This window comes from Astyanax mexicanus, chromosome 9 (assembly GCF_023375975.1).
Source record: "Astyanax mexicanus isolate ESR-SI-001 chromosome 9, AstMex3_surface, whole genome shotgun sequence".
NCBI lineage: Eukaryota > Metazoa > Chordata > Actinopteri > Characiformes > Acestrorhamphidae > Astyanax > Astyanax mexicanus.
The window spans coordinates 38880874-38897018 of NC_064416.1; the positions used below are offsets into that span (position 1 = coordinate 38880874).

Below are 16145 nucleotides of genomic sequence, written 5' to 3' on the forward strand. Positions count from 1 at the left end.
TGTCTGGAGACTTAGAAAAGTGACTTTAAGAGCACCCACATCCCTCGTAACTGTTAGAAGAACTTAATGTTACTCTGAGTCTCTGAGATCTGTGCTGGACACTCCTGCAGTCTGAAGGAGAAAGTCTTAAAATCGCTTAAATTAATATAGAGCCTAGTTTAATTGATTGAAGAATCAAACCAGTGTGCTTGTTTCCTGTAATTTTTTTTTTTTTGGTGTAATGGAACAAAAGCACAATGTTGCCTCCTTCGCTTCCTGTAGCATATTGCAATCTGTGAAGTGATATTCTGTCTCATATATAAATTGTGTTAATATTGAGATAAGAATAAAATCGTGTTATTTGTAGAGTGTAATAAAGCAACCAAAATTACTATCATACTGTGAAATGGCTATAATAGTCCAATTTCAAAACACAGGAGAGATTTGTTTGCCCTTCTTACCGTTCCACAGATGCAAAGCTCACTCGGGTTGCCAGGCTGAGGACACTGAAACTACACAAATGAGTGCAAGATGAGTTCAGTAAAATCTACCATGCCAATCAACATAATAAACCAATTAATGTGGATTTTATGTAACTTTATCTGTATTTAGCTAGCTAGCGTTATGCCCCGCCAGCAGTGTTAGCCTGAATCAAGTCTATTATACCAAAAAAATCCCACTTTTTTAAAAGTACACACCCTAGATTTGGAAATACAACTTTACAGAGAACTTTGCATATTTCTTTATTATCTGATGACACTTCCTGATCATTTTATCAGTTACTACTGAAAATATAATCCTTAATGATTCTATAAAGCTTTGAGGGTTTCCAATTGGTCTAATTGGTTTGTAAACACTGAGCTACAGGAGTCATTAAACAAAATGTCAAGCATATCCACACAATCTGGATTGATCTCCATCAATCTGGAGGGTGAGTAGAGAGCAGAATTATACTAGTGTGAGGTGTGATTTCACTATTTGTCTCAGAGTTGAGCTGTGTGTGGTTTAAGAATCACACTGCTGATCACCTTGACCTCCATTAATCTCCTACTGAAGGCAACTTCAGGCAGAAAACCATGAGGCTTTTCCTCAGAAGCCCCAGGAGGAGTTAAGCAACAGCGGTGTGTCTGTGTGTGTTTGTGTGTGTGTTTGTGTGTGTGTGTGTGTGTTTGTGTTTGTGTGTGTGTGTGCTCAGGCAGATGGTCAGATGGAGCTGTGCTGCTCTGGTGATCGTGTTTGGAAGTGATGTGTGGAAGTGATTTGTTTAGTTGGCTTGTATCTTCTTCAGTTCAGCGGTTCTTCAGCCGTTCCCTCACAGTGTGATCCTGATAACATATGCATGTCTCTTCCCCCTCCCTCTCTCTGTCTTTCTCTCTGTATGCTCTCCTTCTCTATCTCTTCATCTCTCTCCTGCTCTCCTTCCCTCCTTCTCTCTTTCGCTCTTTTATTCGTTTACTCTTTCTCTCCCTGTCTCACACTCAATATCTTTTTCTATTTTTTTTTCTTTCTTTCTCTCTCCTCTCTCTCTCCCCTTTCTCTCTTTCTTCTCCTTGTTCCCTTCCTGTCTCACTCTCAGTTTATTTCCAAGCACACTCTTCTTTTTTTATACCCTTTCTTTCTCTCTGTCTTTCTGTCTTCCTGCTCTTCTTTCTCTCTTTCCACGTGTTGCTCTATTCCACGTCTCTCTATATCTCCCTTTCCTCTTTCTCTTTGCTTTTTCTTTCTTTCTTTCTTTCTTTCTCTTTCTTTCTTTCTATGTATTCTCTCTCTTTTTCTTTTTATCTTTTTCTCTCTTTTAGTCTCTCTCTCTTTCTGTCCTCCTCTTCTCGCTTCTTCTCTCATGCTCTCTGTATCTTTCTTCTTCACTTTTCTCCGCATTCATCTGGTTAAAACATTCTTCCAGTGTGTTTTGGTGTGATGCTGTTGTAGGGATGTCGGACGGGGAGGGATGGAGGGGTTCTCTCGCCCCACTGACGGGTCTGTGGAGGGATATAGGGCGTGGGGGTGTGGTGATCTGTGATGGAGAGAACATTGTGGGTATTATAAATAATCCCAGCAGGGTCTGGTCTGCCTGAGCTGCAGTGAAATATGGCCACTGCTGTTCTTCCCACTGGAAACTGCTGTGGGAGTTGGACAGAACTTTTTAAACACTCATTTCTGTATAGAAACCTTTTCCTTTTGAATCTTATTTGTTACTGTCCAAAAGTCTCTGGAACCCCTTCTAATGAACACATTCAGCTACTTTAAGTTGCTGGCACCTTATTTCGGGTCGGCACCGATTTCGGGTCGGGCCTCAGGTCTGGTCGGGTTCGGGCAGAGAATCTAAGCTCTAATCATGACACGTTGCACCATGTCTAATGCGAGGCAGAGGCTAGAGGGATATAAAGCCCCCAGCATTGATCTGTGGAGCAGTGGAACTGTGTTCCCTGGAATGATGGAACTCCAACCAAGGCAACTTAAGCTCTTATTAATACCCCAGTTTCAGAAGAAACAATAAATGATCAATATAATAATGAGTTAGATTAAATAACTCCCCAACTAATGTCTTTGTGCTGTCTAAATGCTTTTCTTAAACAGGAAGGTAAGCTTGTACAGAAATGTTACAGAAGTAATGTTCCACGAAACGTTTTGAAAATGTGTGACATAATAATGGTTTGCATCACAGTGATATTTGAACATTTGTTACATAATGTTTCCAGCTAGATGAATACTAACATTATGGAAAGGTGAAAGATGAAAATACCATTCCCAAACTAAAAATTGAAACTAGGGCTGCATGATATTGGAAAAATCTTACATTGCCAATGTTCTTTTTTTGACGATATATATTGCAATATTAAACAATGCAGGGCTCATGACGTCACCAGCCCCGCCCCCACCCGTGCGCTGCCTCGCGTCCGAACCAATCAAGAGCTGAGTCAGCGCCAAGCACGCAAGGAAAACAGCAAAACAACAGTAATCGGCCCTTTGATTCGGCATTTAAATTGCTTTTTGTGTTTACTCCTGCCCCCTCCCATTCTCATGCTGCCCCTCCCCCCCGCGCTTCTCAGGCAGCAGCAGCCTGTCACTCCCACAGACACAGAGAGAGCGCTGTGTATCTTCTTCTTGTGTCAAGAACCAAAACATTGCATCGTGACATGTTTGATTTAAACATGTTTGAAACACAATCTTTCTTTCTTTCTTCTACACTTTTACTGCTTTTTTCTATTTCCAATCTCCTTCTTTCTCTCTTCTTTCTTACCCGTTCCCCCCTCTCTTTCTTCTCTATTCTTTTTTGCTCTGTTTCCTCTTTTCTATTCATTCATTCTCTGTCTCTCTTCTCTTTCTCTATTTCAGTTTCTCTCTCTCTCTTTCTCTATCTCTGATTTTTAGCAGGGATATCAGCACTAGAAGTACTTTGTTACCACCTTTGTTTGCTTGTTTATTTTCACCCCAGTCAAGTCATTTCTGTTTTACACCCACTGGCTAGAACTCCATCCATCAGCCGAAACTTCTGTTACATCGACTAACAGACATGCTGAGTAATAGGGGGGATATTAATTGGTGTCCTACCCACCCAGTTAGAGTGAGGCCAGTTGTGCTGTCTGGAACTCTTGAGCACAAATGGGCGTTAGATCAAACAGCCAGTCTCCTGGTGAAAGGGTCAACACCTAAGCAGGTCTGTCACTTGGGAGCCCACCCAGATCTCCCTGCTGAAATCAACACTTGTGTTCTTTTGACCCCCTCACCCCTCCGAGGGTCTTATAATAACCTTCACTTGAGCTTGTGTGCTCGCGTCCCTGAAGATCCTCTGAACTTGGAGTTTTTTAAAAACTGCTTAACCAGTAAACAGTAAATCAGTCAAACTACAGCAAACAGATTCTCACAATCTGATCCACAGCTGCAGTGAGCACACATGCAGCATAGGTGTAGAAGAAGGTGGGTGTTTCTAATGAAGTGGCCAGTATGTAAGGATAAAAGTTAGATGTTTGAAATAATGTGATAAGTAGAATTACTAAAAAAGTTTTTTTTTTCTAATAAATTGGCAAAAAACAGAAGCACAACATACAGCTTTGAAAAAATAAATAGAGAGCACTTAAGTTTCTGAATCAGTTTCTCTGACTTTGCTATTTATAGGTTTATGTTTGAGTAAAATGAACATTGTGGTTTTATTCTATAAACTACGGACAACATTTCTCCATAAACATAAAAATATTGTAATTTAAAGCATTTATTTACAAAAAATGACAAATGGCTGAAATAACAAAAAAGATGCAGAGCTTTCAGACCTCAAATAATGCAAAGAAAACAAGTTCGTATTCATCAAGTTTTAGGGTGGAATAATCCTGGTTTTTAATCACAGTTTTCATACATCTTGGCATGTTCTCCTCCACCAGTCTTACACACTGCTTTTGGATAACTTTATGCCACTCCTGGTGCAAAAATTCAAGCAGTTCAGCTTTTTCATGGTGTGTGATCATCCATCTTTCAGTTTGGTAAAATCTAAGAAACTCATCAATTTTATGTGGTCTTATTTTTTTCAGAGCTGTAGTTTTTAAAAAAGTAAACAGTGAGTAGAAGAACAAGGTAGATGTTTCTAATAAAGTGACCAGTGAACAGACCTACTGAGTAGGTGTTTCTAATGAAGTGGCCATTGAGTCAAAGTGTATGTTTCTAATAAATTCGCTAGTGAGTTGAAGCATAAAGTATGTGGCCAGTAAGTAGACATACAATATACAGTATATGTTTCTAATAAAGTGGCTAATAAAAGCACAAATTATGTGTTTCTAATAAAGTGGCCAGTGGAATTACAAGTTAAGTGTTTCTAATAAAGTGGTCAGTGGAATTACAAAAAAGGTGTTTCTATTAAAGTGGCCAATGGAATTACAAGAAAGGTGTTTTTAATAAAGTCCCTAATAATAGTAAAGGTAGATGTTTCTAATAAAGTGGCCAGTTGAAATACAGTGTTTATATATATATATATATATATATATATATATATATATATATATATATATATATATATATATATATTGAAATACAGTGAAATATAGTTTCTAATAATGTGGCCAGTGAGTGGATATACACTCTATGCATTTCTATTAAAGTGGTCAGTGAGTCAAAGCACGAGGTAGATGTTTCTAATAATGTGGCCAGTAGTGAGTGTAGAATACAGACTGTAGTCCCCTTTAAGGTCCTCCTTTAGGTCTTGTGGTTCGCTGAGGAGAGCACCTGTTCCTCACATTCTGCTGTGGTGTACAGTGTGTTGTTTTTTCTTTTACACCACAGGCTGAATTTAACACGTGTAAATGAGAAGCAAGCTTTGGAAAATTCATCAAAAGCTTTGTGAGCTCATTCAGTGAACTCCCTCCTGAATCTCTGGTAGGGTTTGTGTGTTTTTTTGCTTGGTGTTAGATTCCGCTTTGCACATTTTAAATCAGCCTTCTGCTCTCAGAGTGGGTGAAATGTGCTCTACACATCTGCCAAAAAGAATCCCATTCAAACAATTCAGTAATGAAAACCCTGCCAGTCAGGCCTGTGCACTCTATGTTTTTCCCACATATTTATAGATATATGTTTGAGTAAAATGAACATTGTTGTTTTATTCTATAAAGTATTCAAGTGGTCACAGGCCGGGATTTTCTCATTTTTCGTCATTGAGTTGCGACCCACTTTTATAGAATACCAACCAAACACATTTATTTTTGAAAAATAGCCTTTTTTTAAAAAACCTATTTAAACATACATTGCTAAGTGAATTTAAGAGCAATTTAAGGAACTGAGGAGGAACATGACAACTACATGTATAAAAGTGACTACAATAAAATGAAATATTAATATATATTTTTAATGTATTTATTTTTTACAAGCCGTCTCGACCTTCCACTTGAGATTCGCTGATTTAAAGCATTTATTCACATAAAATGAGAAATGGTCAAAATGACAAAAAATATACAGAGCTTTCAGACCTCAAATATTGCAATGAAAACAAGTTTATATTCTAACATTTATTGCTAGAAACTAATGTTTTAAGAGTTCAGAAATCAGTAATTGGTGGAATAACCCTGATTTTAATGATGGCTTTCATGCGCCTTAGCATGTCCTCCACTAGTCTTTCACACTGCTTTTTTGTTGCTTGGGTGAGAAACCAAGATGGAATCATAGGCCATCACAAAACTGAGTAATGAATTTACTAAGCACAGATACTTTCTGTGTAAATTTAAGATTATTTTAAAAATAATTTCTAATTTTAGGAATAATCATCTGAATCCATCTTACCTAAAATGTTTACCTTATTTAAAGTCATTAAATCCAAAATAAGCACAAAATAAGCCACCACTCAAGTTATTTTTAGTCTTGTGCCCAAGTTGAAGCCAAACAATCTGTGAGTTTTGAAAAGTTCAGTATTCTTTTGTATTCTTTGTTAATATTTAATGTGGACGGTGCCTAAAAAGTAAAATTACCTAAGGAACACTATAAGATGATGAGGGGAAGTATTTTTTGTGTTTTTTATTTTTAAGGTAGAGAAAACCTTCTGAGAAAAACTGCAAAACACCTTCATGAAAGTTTAGCCTCTGACTCTGGAGTGGTGGTGCACTGTTCTACTGTGCAGCAACACCTACTATAATACCAAAGATAGCCTTCATGGAAAAGTCATGAGAGGAAAACCTTTCCTAGAGTATAATGGTTCTGAAAATCCACAATGGGCCACCACAAGAAGCAGAAGATGAAGGTTTGTGAAGGCTGCTTAAACATCTGGATAAACCTCAAAAGAGCAGTGCACGCAGCACCGCCCATCAAACATCAGTCTTAGTTATATTCTGGGTAAAAGGAGAATTCTGTACAAGTTCTCAGCTGTATGTCTCTTTCAGTAAGTTTCCCCCTCGGGGTCCGGACCTCCCCTCTTGTTTCCTGTAGCTGCTGACTTGTTGAAATATTACCCCATTCACTCTGGGAAGGGGTAATTCAACAGCTCCTTAATAAACACTGTAGGTTTACACAGATGTATGAATGACACCACTGCAGCTACAGTACGCTGCACAGGGTGCACAGGGGCTCATCGCTGTGTGAGATGACAGTTCACACTTCACAGTGTTTGTTGTAATACTCAGTTTAGTTCTAATAACCTTACAGTGACAATTTACACCACTGTGACACTGGAGAGTAAATTTGCCAGTGTTTAATCAACACCATTAGTGTTAAATTAACACTTAGAGTGTCACAATATCACTGACTGTTGAATTAACACTGGAATTTTTTTATTGTTTGTTTATTGTATTTCATGATTTAGTCAAATCTACATTATTAACTCTGTAAAACACACAGGAAGCAGTGTTGTGCGTAAACGAGTTCAAAAGAACGCATTCATTGAACGTGAATTAGTTCACAGTATATGTCATGAACGGCAGACATCCCTGAACGTTGGCTAGTTAATAACATACTGGCAACCACGCAGAGAGCGCGGTGCGGGAGGGCGAGAGAGAGAGAGAGAGAGAGGGAGAGGAGCTACGACGTGGAGAGCACGAAGCGCTAGGGCGAGAGAGTGGGAGAGAGAGAGAGATACAGAGAGAGAGAGAGAGAGAGAGAGAGGAGCAACGACGCGGAGAGCGCAAGGGCGCGAGAGAGAGAGAGAGAGAGAGAGAGGAGCAACGGCGCGGAGAGCGCAAGGGCGCGAGAGAGAGAGAGAGAGAGAGAGAGAGAGGAGCGCGAGGGCGAGAGAGAGAGAGAGAGAGAGAGAGAGAGAGAGAGGAGCGCGAGGGCGAGAGAGAGAGAGAGAGAGAGAGAGAGAGAAGTGTGAGAGAAAGCGCTAGTGGACGTTAGTGGACGTGATGGCACACACCGATTCTCCTTATGAACATTTTCATCACCTGCTAAGAAACCCACAATTGCAGTGTCATATGAGCAGTTTCAAAGAACTTATAGTGATTTCTAGCTTGTAGTGTGAAAAAAAGTATTTATTTGAATATCTCACGAAAAAGTAAAATTGTGAACTTTGAATGTTAACTGTTCACTTTGAGCATGTTTGAACTGAACTTGAACTAGTTCAGAAAAGCTGTAAACTGGCACAACACTGACAGGAAGTCCCTTAGGTCTTACTTCATTCTATAACTGTGTAATGCATTGCTTAATTTAAATGCAGCCGCCCAATTAAACCTGCTTTATTTAGTAAGGGGAAATAATCAGGAGTTGGAACAATGTTGTTGGAAGTCTCAGCCCTTAATAGCCAGGCATCTCTGGGTTTAAATCATAAATGATCTAAAAATATGATGCAAACTTAAATGTAGACTCTACAGATTTTTTGACATCGATTACAACAAAGACATTAATAGTAATATGAAGAAACATTGCATTTCATTGCATTTCAATGCAGGTGCATTTGTCGTCCCCAAAGAATTAACAATAGCATTCACAGTTTTGAGTTTTGTGTCTCAAATTAGCTTTTTTATGCATATTAATGCATCTCAGCACCTGTTTTGATGCAAAAACTGACCGGAAATCTTCATATTAGTCTTAAATTAACTGGAAAACGAAACGAAACGAAGCTAGCTAACCTAACCTAGTGTTTCTATTGTGCACAGAGAAATTTCACCTGGTAAAATAAAGGTTTTAGTACATTATGCTGGGGGGAGGCTGCATACACGTTATTGGCCAGTGTAGTCCTTGCAACTTGCAATTCAGTATTAGAATGCTTAAATCACATTCTACTTAGTTCTTTCAGCGGCCAACACACAGAGCATCCCACCAGGAATTGTGCCTGTACTCACTAGATCTTGTCCATCTGTACCTCTAGTTGATGTAGTGCTTAACATCAAGGCCAACATACAACATAGTGTCATAATGGCGTTAGACCGCTGGACCACTCAGTGCCCTGAACATACAGCAGATTATTATTTTTTATTTTTTCCCGCTGGGCCGATTATCCCAAATATCCCATCAGACATCACAAGGAGGGTGAGGACTAGCACATGCCTGCCTGATTAAGCTGCTGCTGATGCAGCATTGTAGTAGCCAGTGTGCTCGGAGAAAAGTGCAGCGACTTGGTTCCGATACATCAGCTCACAGATGCCTCGTGTTGATCAACATCACCCTAGGAGTGATGAGGGGAAAGAGCGCCATCTACCCATTAGCAAGGCTTATCGTGAGTCAAACTTTAGACACAACACCACACTGCCTTGTGTGGTTTAGTGTATGTACAGTAGGAGGGAAGTCATTTTTAAAGAACTGTTATTTTTATGTCACTGAGCAGCTTAGTGTAACAGTACAGTTACTGTAGGCCAAGCTTCCACTGTTAGCTCTTAGCTGTGTTCAGCCTGAGCTGGAGAAATGTGACAGTAGTGTAATTCCTGCTCAGTCTGCTTTCCTCGTTCCCACTGGACACACATTTGGCCTTGCTGGGACTGATATTTCTCCCAGATGCAAGACGCAAGTATTTCTCCCTCTTACTGTATGACTCCATCTCCAGATCTGCTGTGTGTGTGTGTGTGTGTGTGTGTGTGTGTTTGTGTGTGTGTGTGTGTGTGTGTGTACCTAACAACGATTTGGAGGGAGACTGAATACAGATCTCTCACACAAACACACAGAATTACAGTAATGAATTTAGATACATTGTGGTGCTTTGGTCTGCATTAAATCATGAGTATTTAACTGTTAAATAAACTGTTCAAATTATATGAAGTACAGCTCTAGAAAAAAAATAAGAGACCACTTAAAAATTATGAGTTCCTTTAATTTTACCAAATTAAAAACCTCTGGAATATAATCAAGAGGAAGATGGATGATCACAAGCCATCAAACCAAACTGAACTGCTTGAATTTTTGCACCAGGAGTAAAGGCATACATTTATCCAAAAGCAGTGTGTAAGACTGGTGGAGGAGAACATGCCAAGATGCATGAAAACTGTGATTAAAAACCAAGGTTACTCCAACAAATACTGATTTCTGAACCCTTAAAACTTTATGAATATGAACTTGTGTTCTTTGCGTTATTTGAGGTCTGAATTTCATTTTATTTCAGCCATTTCTCATTTTCTGCAATTAAATGCTCTAAATGACAAGATCTTTATTTGAAATACTGTCCGTAGTTTATAAAAAAAAAAAACAATGTTAATTTTACTATAAATAGCAAAATCAGAGAAATTGATTCAGAATCTCAAGTGGTCTCTTAATTTTTTCCAGAGCTATATAATTTAAGTATATTTGTCTGTATTTTATAAATAAACACTAAAAACAGAAAGAAAACTTTGCTTATGTTACAATTTTGTCTGCATGTCAAAACGCGTTAAATACTTAAATATGGAGACGTAATATATAAACCTTTTTTTTTTTTAGCAAGGGCAGTGTCTATACTGTTCATATTGATATAGATATTATATTGTGTCAAATAAATTTTAGAAAATTATAATAAAAAATGAGCATCTTTGGGGCATCCTCAAAGGGGAGCACAAGGTCTCTTACATCCACCAGCTCCATGATGTTGAAGCTCTGGTGAACTCCATGCCCAAGAGAGTTAAGGTAGTGCAGGCAAATAATGGTGGCAGCAAAAGGTAATGACACTTTGGGAACAATTTTGGTCATTTTGGCTGTAGGAGTGTACTCACTTTCAGTGGTTTAGACATTAATAGCTGTGTGTTGAGTTATTTTGAGGGCACATCAAATTTACACTGTTATACTGTAGCTGTACACTGACTACTTCATATTGTATCAAAGTGTCATATATGTAGTGTTGTCCCATGAAAAGATATAATAAAATATTTACAAAATGTGAGGGGTTTTGTAATCTAGTTTTGTAGTCTAGTTCTGGTTGTTCTCTGCACAGGCTTTCACTACTTACAGGGCCTTGTCCGCTGCTGGAGTTTGTAAATGTGTGTGTGTGTGTGTGTCACAGTGGCAGTAATGGATCGGTAAGAGTGTGTTTTATGAGCTCAGAATGGCCGTTAAGCAGGAGGCTGGGGTTTTGACGGTGATGTGGCACCTGTTGCCTCAGGGTGAGAGGGCGTGCCAATTACTGCCTGCTGCTGAGAATAACACACGCACACACACACACAAGAACAAGGGCCAGCTGAGGATATTTTTTTCAGATTAGAATGGGCCCTGCTTGCAGTATTAATTAACACCTTAGGTTTTTTTCTTAATAATAGAGTTTTAAAGCATTTAAAACCCGGGGATGAGGTAAATAGATGCGTATCATGCTTCCATAGAAAGTACAGATCCAACACACCTGGTTCTAATATTCAGAAGATCTTGAGCACGTCATTACCTAGATCAAGTGTGTTCATTAATGAGTGGAAAAGGTCCAACTAGTCTAAAATAAGAAAAAGCTGAGACTGTATAAAGAAAAAAAGTTTGGTTACACTTTAAAAAAACGGTCACAAATAACAGTACTTAAGACAGTTATAAACATTGATAAATGGTTAATTAATGTCTCAAATGTTTTACTTGAGTTTTCCTTTTACCCTTTTTACCTTTTATTTATTTTATTTATTTGTCTTTTTATTCATCTAATTTTCTGTTTTACCTTTTAGCCTTTTTATTTGTTTTATTTATTTTATTAATTTCACCCTTTTATTTATTGTTTTCTTTGCTTTACTTTTGACCTTCTATCTTTTATTTCATTTATATTATCATTTTATTATTCTAATTAATTATCTCTTATTTTATTGCTTTACATTTTAGCTTGTTCACTTACCCTTTTGTTCTACATAATTATATTTCTTTTTAATTAAATCTTATATTGTTTGCTTAGTTTTTTTCTAATACTTTTACCATTTAATTTTGATTGTTTTGTTTATGAAGTTCCATATTTTAGCTCACTTGATTAAATACTTGACTTTAATTTAAATTCATTTTTCAGAGAAGGTGTAAATGCTCAGCTGCATTGAAAATGAAGGTCACCCTCAATGTATTACCGAGTGAAAATAAAGGTTGATTGATTGATTGACTAATTAACTTATTATTAATGGGCATTAAGTCGGACACTGGGGTATTTATTTTTCATCTCACTTTTTACTTCTACTTTTTACATCTTCTACTTCACACAATTATCTGTTAACTGTTTTCTACTACTTACATTTTAAAAACAGCATCGTTACTCCGCTTTTATTTCAGCTTTTTTTCATTCCGTTGAAAAAAAACCCTATCCAGATAAATCTCTCCATCCATATAGAGCTGATTGTGATTGGATAAGAAGTATAAACATATACCATTCCGACTCCCTATTGGTTTATACTGGGATCCATCACACCTGCACACATCACGCCCACCCCCAACGAATGCAACACAAATGTGACCTGTTTAATTCTGATGAATAAAAAAAGTTTGGAAAATTGTCCAAGGCTAGGTTTAACTATGTCTTTATCTCCATTAGCTGTCATGTGAAAAAATAATGTTTTTGGTAGCTAAAACTATTTAAAATACGAGTCTGACTAAAGGTCAACTAAAGGTCGTTATTAACAGCTTTTGGTATTTTTTTTAGTGGTGAGTAAGATGAGTAAGCGTTTCCACCTCTTTCTTTTCCTCTTGTCTTATCTATATCATTTCACAGGCAGTTCTCACCTCTTCCTCAGTGCTTCCATCCTCTTCCTGAAGAACACCCAGCTCCCACTTCCTTACAATTTTGCTGATTCCCTCCAAAAGCAGAGTTACCACCTGCTCAGCTCTCCCTCTCTTCCTTCCCTTACTCCCTTTACCCCCTTTCCTCTTATTCAGACATGAATGAAGTACAAAAGTACAAAAGACTCAGTACTGTAAGTGCTCTATTAAAAAAAGTGATTTGAGTAGAAGTTGAAGTGTTCTTTAAGCTTTGTTAAGTAGAAGTACTTCAGTATTCAGCATGTTTTTTTAACTTTTACATGTTCTTAACTATTACATGTTTAATTAGTGTAGTTATTACAGAGAGCTGTAGAACAGGGGTGTCGAAACCTTTTTTTGTTGGGGGCCAGAAGGAGTAATATATTTGAAGTCACGGGCCACACTCTGTAATAAAACAAATAATGAAATATACCACTTTAAATAATACTTTTTTCCTGATTATTTTATTTACACACCATTTTACTTGACCTACTATCTTTATCTTTGACAGTGTTGTGTAAACTAAGATTTTTCAAATTAATGTTTAATTTCATGATGTCTCTTAATATTAAACCCCTTAATTACGGCAACTTTTAGACTCTTTGGCCCGTTTTGCTGCGCTAGAAATGCGCACCCTCTCCGCTTTTAGACTCTTTGGCTCGTTTCTGACACCTAGTGTTCAAACTTTGAATCTCACATTATAAAAACCTGCTTAACAGCGGGCCAACTTTCATTCTATTTCTAAAATACCTCGCCGGCCGCTCCAAAAAAGGAAACGGGCCGCAAATGGCCCGCGGGCCATAGTTTGGACACCCCTGCTGTAGAACGTTCTCAGAGTGGAAGGCAAAATGGGAGCAGTGAGATCTTCTTATAAGATCAGCTTGACCTCTTGATTCACTCAACAATGTAACATTATAATGTTATATCAGAGTAAATGTATTTAAATCATCCAAAATATGTAGAGAAATAAAATTGAAATTATGAGAAAATAGTACTCCTTTAGATACGAATGCAGCATTTTAGTACTTAGTTATTTTTTCTTACTATATGTCTTTGCTCTCACCACCTTTCATCGCCTTGCCATGCCTTTCGGCCTCTGCTGTTCTGGAAAAGTTTTACATCATTGTTGTGATGATTTGATTGCATTTAGACCACCTTTCTGTTAACTTGCATAACTTCTGGCATGTCTGTGTAAACGTGTACAAATAAACTTTAATATCAGTAAAAAGTGGGGTCTTTGGACATACAGGATACACACATCTCTCTCTCACCTCTCTCTCTCTCTCTCTCTCTCTCTCTCTATATATATATATATATATATATATATATATATATATATATATATATATATAATATACACAATGTGATGTCGTCATGGAGGAGTGGAAAAGCATTCCAGTGGAAACCTGTGAAGCTCTGGTAAACTCAGGAGATTTAAGCAGTTCTGGAAAATAATGGTGGGCACACAAAATACTGACACTTTCACTAAGGGGTGTACTCACTTTTGTTGCTAGTGGTTTAGACATGGCTGTATATTGAGTTATTTTTAATCAAGAATAAATGTACACTGTTATATAAGCTGCAAACAAACGACTTTTCAATGTGTCCAAGTGTGATTTTGTCAGTGTTGTCCCATTAAAAGATATACTTAAATATCTGCAGAAATGTGGGGGGTGTACTCACTTTTGTGATACATTATATATATATATATATATATATATATATATATATATATATATATATATATATATATATATATATATATATATCTAACAGACACACAAACTCTCTTTTTCTAATAGACACACTCTCTCTCTCTCTCTCTCTCTCTCTCTTCATCTCTCTCATTCTCTTACTGAGAGACACACACAGACATACACTCTCTCTCTCCCTCCCTCTGTCCCATTCTCTTACTAACAGGCGAACACACACTGTCTCACTTTCTCTCTCTCTCTCTCTCTCTCTCTCTCTCTCTCTCTCTCTCTCTCTCTATCTCTCTCATTCTGTCACTAACAGCCACACACAGAGACTCTGTCTCTCTCTTTTTCTCTGACTGATTGATTCTTTTTCTGTTGTTTTCTGACACTTAAAGACTTTTTCATATTTTTTCTATCACTCTATTCCTCACTCTCTCACTCACCCCTCCCTCCCCTTTCCTCTCTCCCTCATCTTTTTTCTGCTCTCTCTCTCTCTCTCTCTCTCTCTCTGTTGCTCAGTGTTTTTGGCAGTGGTAGAGACGCTGGCTGTGGGTCGGGGCGGCTCCTGGGCTTGTCTGAATGTGTGCTGAGTTGAATGAAGGAGGCAGAGGATGAGAGAGAGAGAGTGAGAGAGAGAGAGAGAGAGAGAGTGAGTGAGTGAGTGGTCGACATTGAGAGAAAGCTGACTAAGGAGCAGGACGTAGGAAGTGTGTGGATAGCTGTTTTTCTGCTGTTATCCTGCTGGTTTTCTGCTGCTGCTGGTGGTGATCTTCTGCAATGCTGTCAGTTCTGGCTCTTCTGCTGCTGCTCGGTCTTCACACACGGATACTGGTCAAGCCCTGGCCACAGGTGAGCTCACAAGACCTAGCTTAGGTCCAGCCTTGGACATGAAGAGAATACATACACTTCAAAAGTTTTAAATTACAGATAAAGCCAGAGAGCGTCTGGCTGACCTACATGGCAACAGCTTAAGCCTTTAGCTTAGCTTAACATTGAACGAATCTCAGTTTCAACAGTGAAGAGAAGAATTATTTTTGCCACTTTTTCTGTCTTGCATACATGCAGTATCCTCAAAATAAATACTAGTGATTTATTATCTTGCTAGTTAAAAAAGTAATTGCAAAACTACAGTTTAAAAATATTTTATATTTTAACATTTAAGGGGACATTGATTGTTGAATGCCAAATAATCCCTAGAAAATATATTGTGATATATTCCATTTGTATGTTTTTAGAATGTATAGCAACATATTTTATTCCTTTTATTCCAGGATTTAGCCTAAGCCTAGGCTAAGCCTAGCGTAAGCCTAAGGTTTTGGACTGTTTTTTACTGCTTTATGCTGTTAATGAGGAATTTTGTTTGTTAATCCTGTCTGAAACTGGGTTTGGAATTTGGATAATTGTGGTTTTGGAAAATTCTGGAGTGGTAGTGGGCTTGTGGTTATCTCACAGACAACAGATCAATTACAGTCAGACAGTAAGACCAAGCTTAAGCCTAGCCTTGTACTGAATTACAGTGTCTTGTTTGTATCTTGTCTATAACTGGTTTTAAGTGTCTGGGAGTATGGGTTCCCATTTGGTGGTTTGGTATCCAGTTTCTAAAGCATTTCCACTACTCCTTACCCCAATACACACCCAACAAGGGGCTTTCTACACTTATTTATGGACCCTATTTGGCATTAGACTAAAAGATATTCTGTTCTATGTATAGGCAATGCAGTATTTGTTTGTTTTGCTGTGTGTTCCCATTTTTTTTTTTTTTGCTCTTAAGTTTCCAGCATGTGTTATGTTTTGGGTTGGGGAAGGCCCTGGGATGTTCTGTCAGACTCCGCCCCCTTCCACCTAATGTCACTGGGCTTACTGTTTCCTGTTAACAGATGGATCCTGAAATGGTTTGACCCCTCGACGTCGTTAAGCTGTCAC

General features: G+C 38.0%; 1 protein-coding gene and 1 long non-coding RNA gene across 5 annotated transcripts in view; one reads left to right on the forward strand and one right to left on the reverse strand.

Moving 5' to 3' along the window:
• Positions 1 to 16145, reverse strand: part of LOC125804591 (uncharacterized) — a 349596-nt gene that overhangs the window by 215845 nt on the left and 117606 nt on the right. The window lies entirely within an intron of this gene.
• LOC103024772 (thrombospondin type-1 domain-containing protein 4) overlaps positions 1 to 16145 on the forward strand; it is a 114238-nt gene that overhangs the window by 59059 nt on the left and 39034 nt on the right. Inside the window, exon 1 of one of the 4 annotated variants that reach the window (XM_022679831.2) lies at positions 14723 to 15071. The exons of the other annotated variants lie outside the window; for them this stretch is intronic. Coding sequence (XP_022535552.2) covers positions 15000 to 15071 — 72 coding nt within the window. The 5' untranslated portion in view covers positions 14723 to 14999. Of the gene's footprint in view, positions 1 to 14722; positions 15072 to 16145 lie in introns of those variants that run through there. 4 annotated transcript variants of the gene reach the window in all.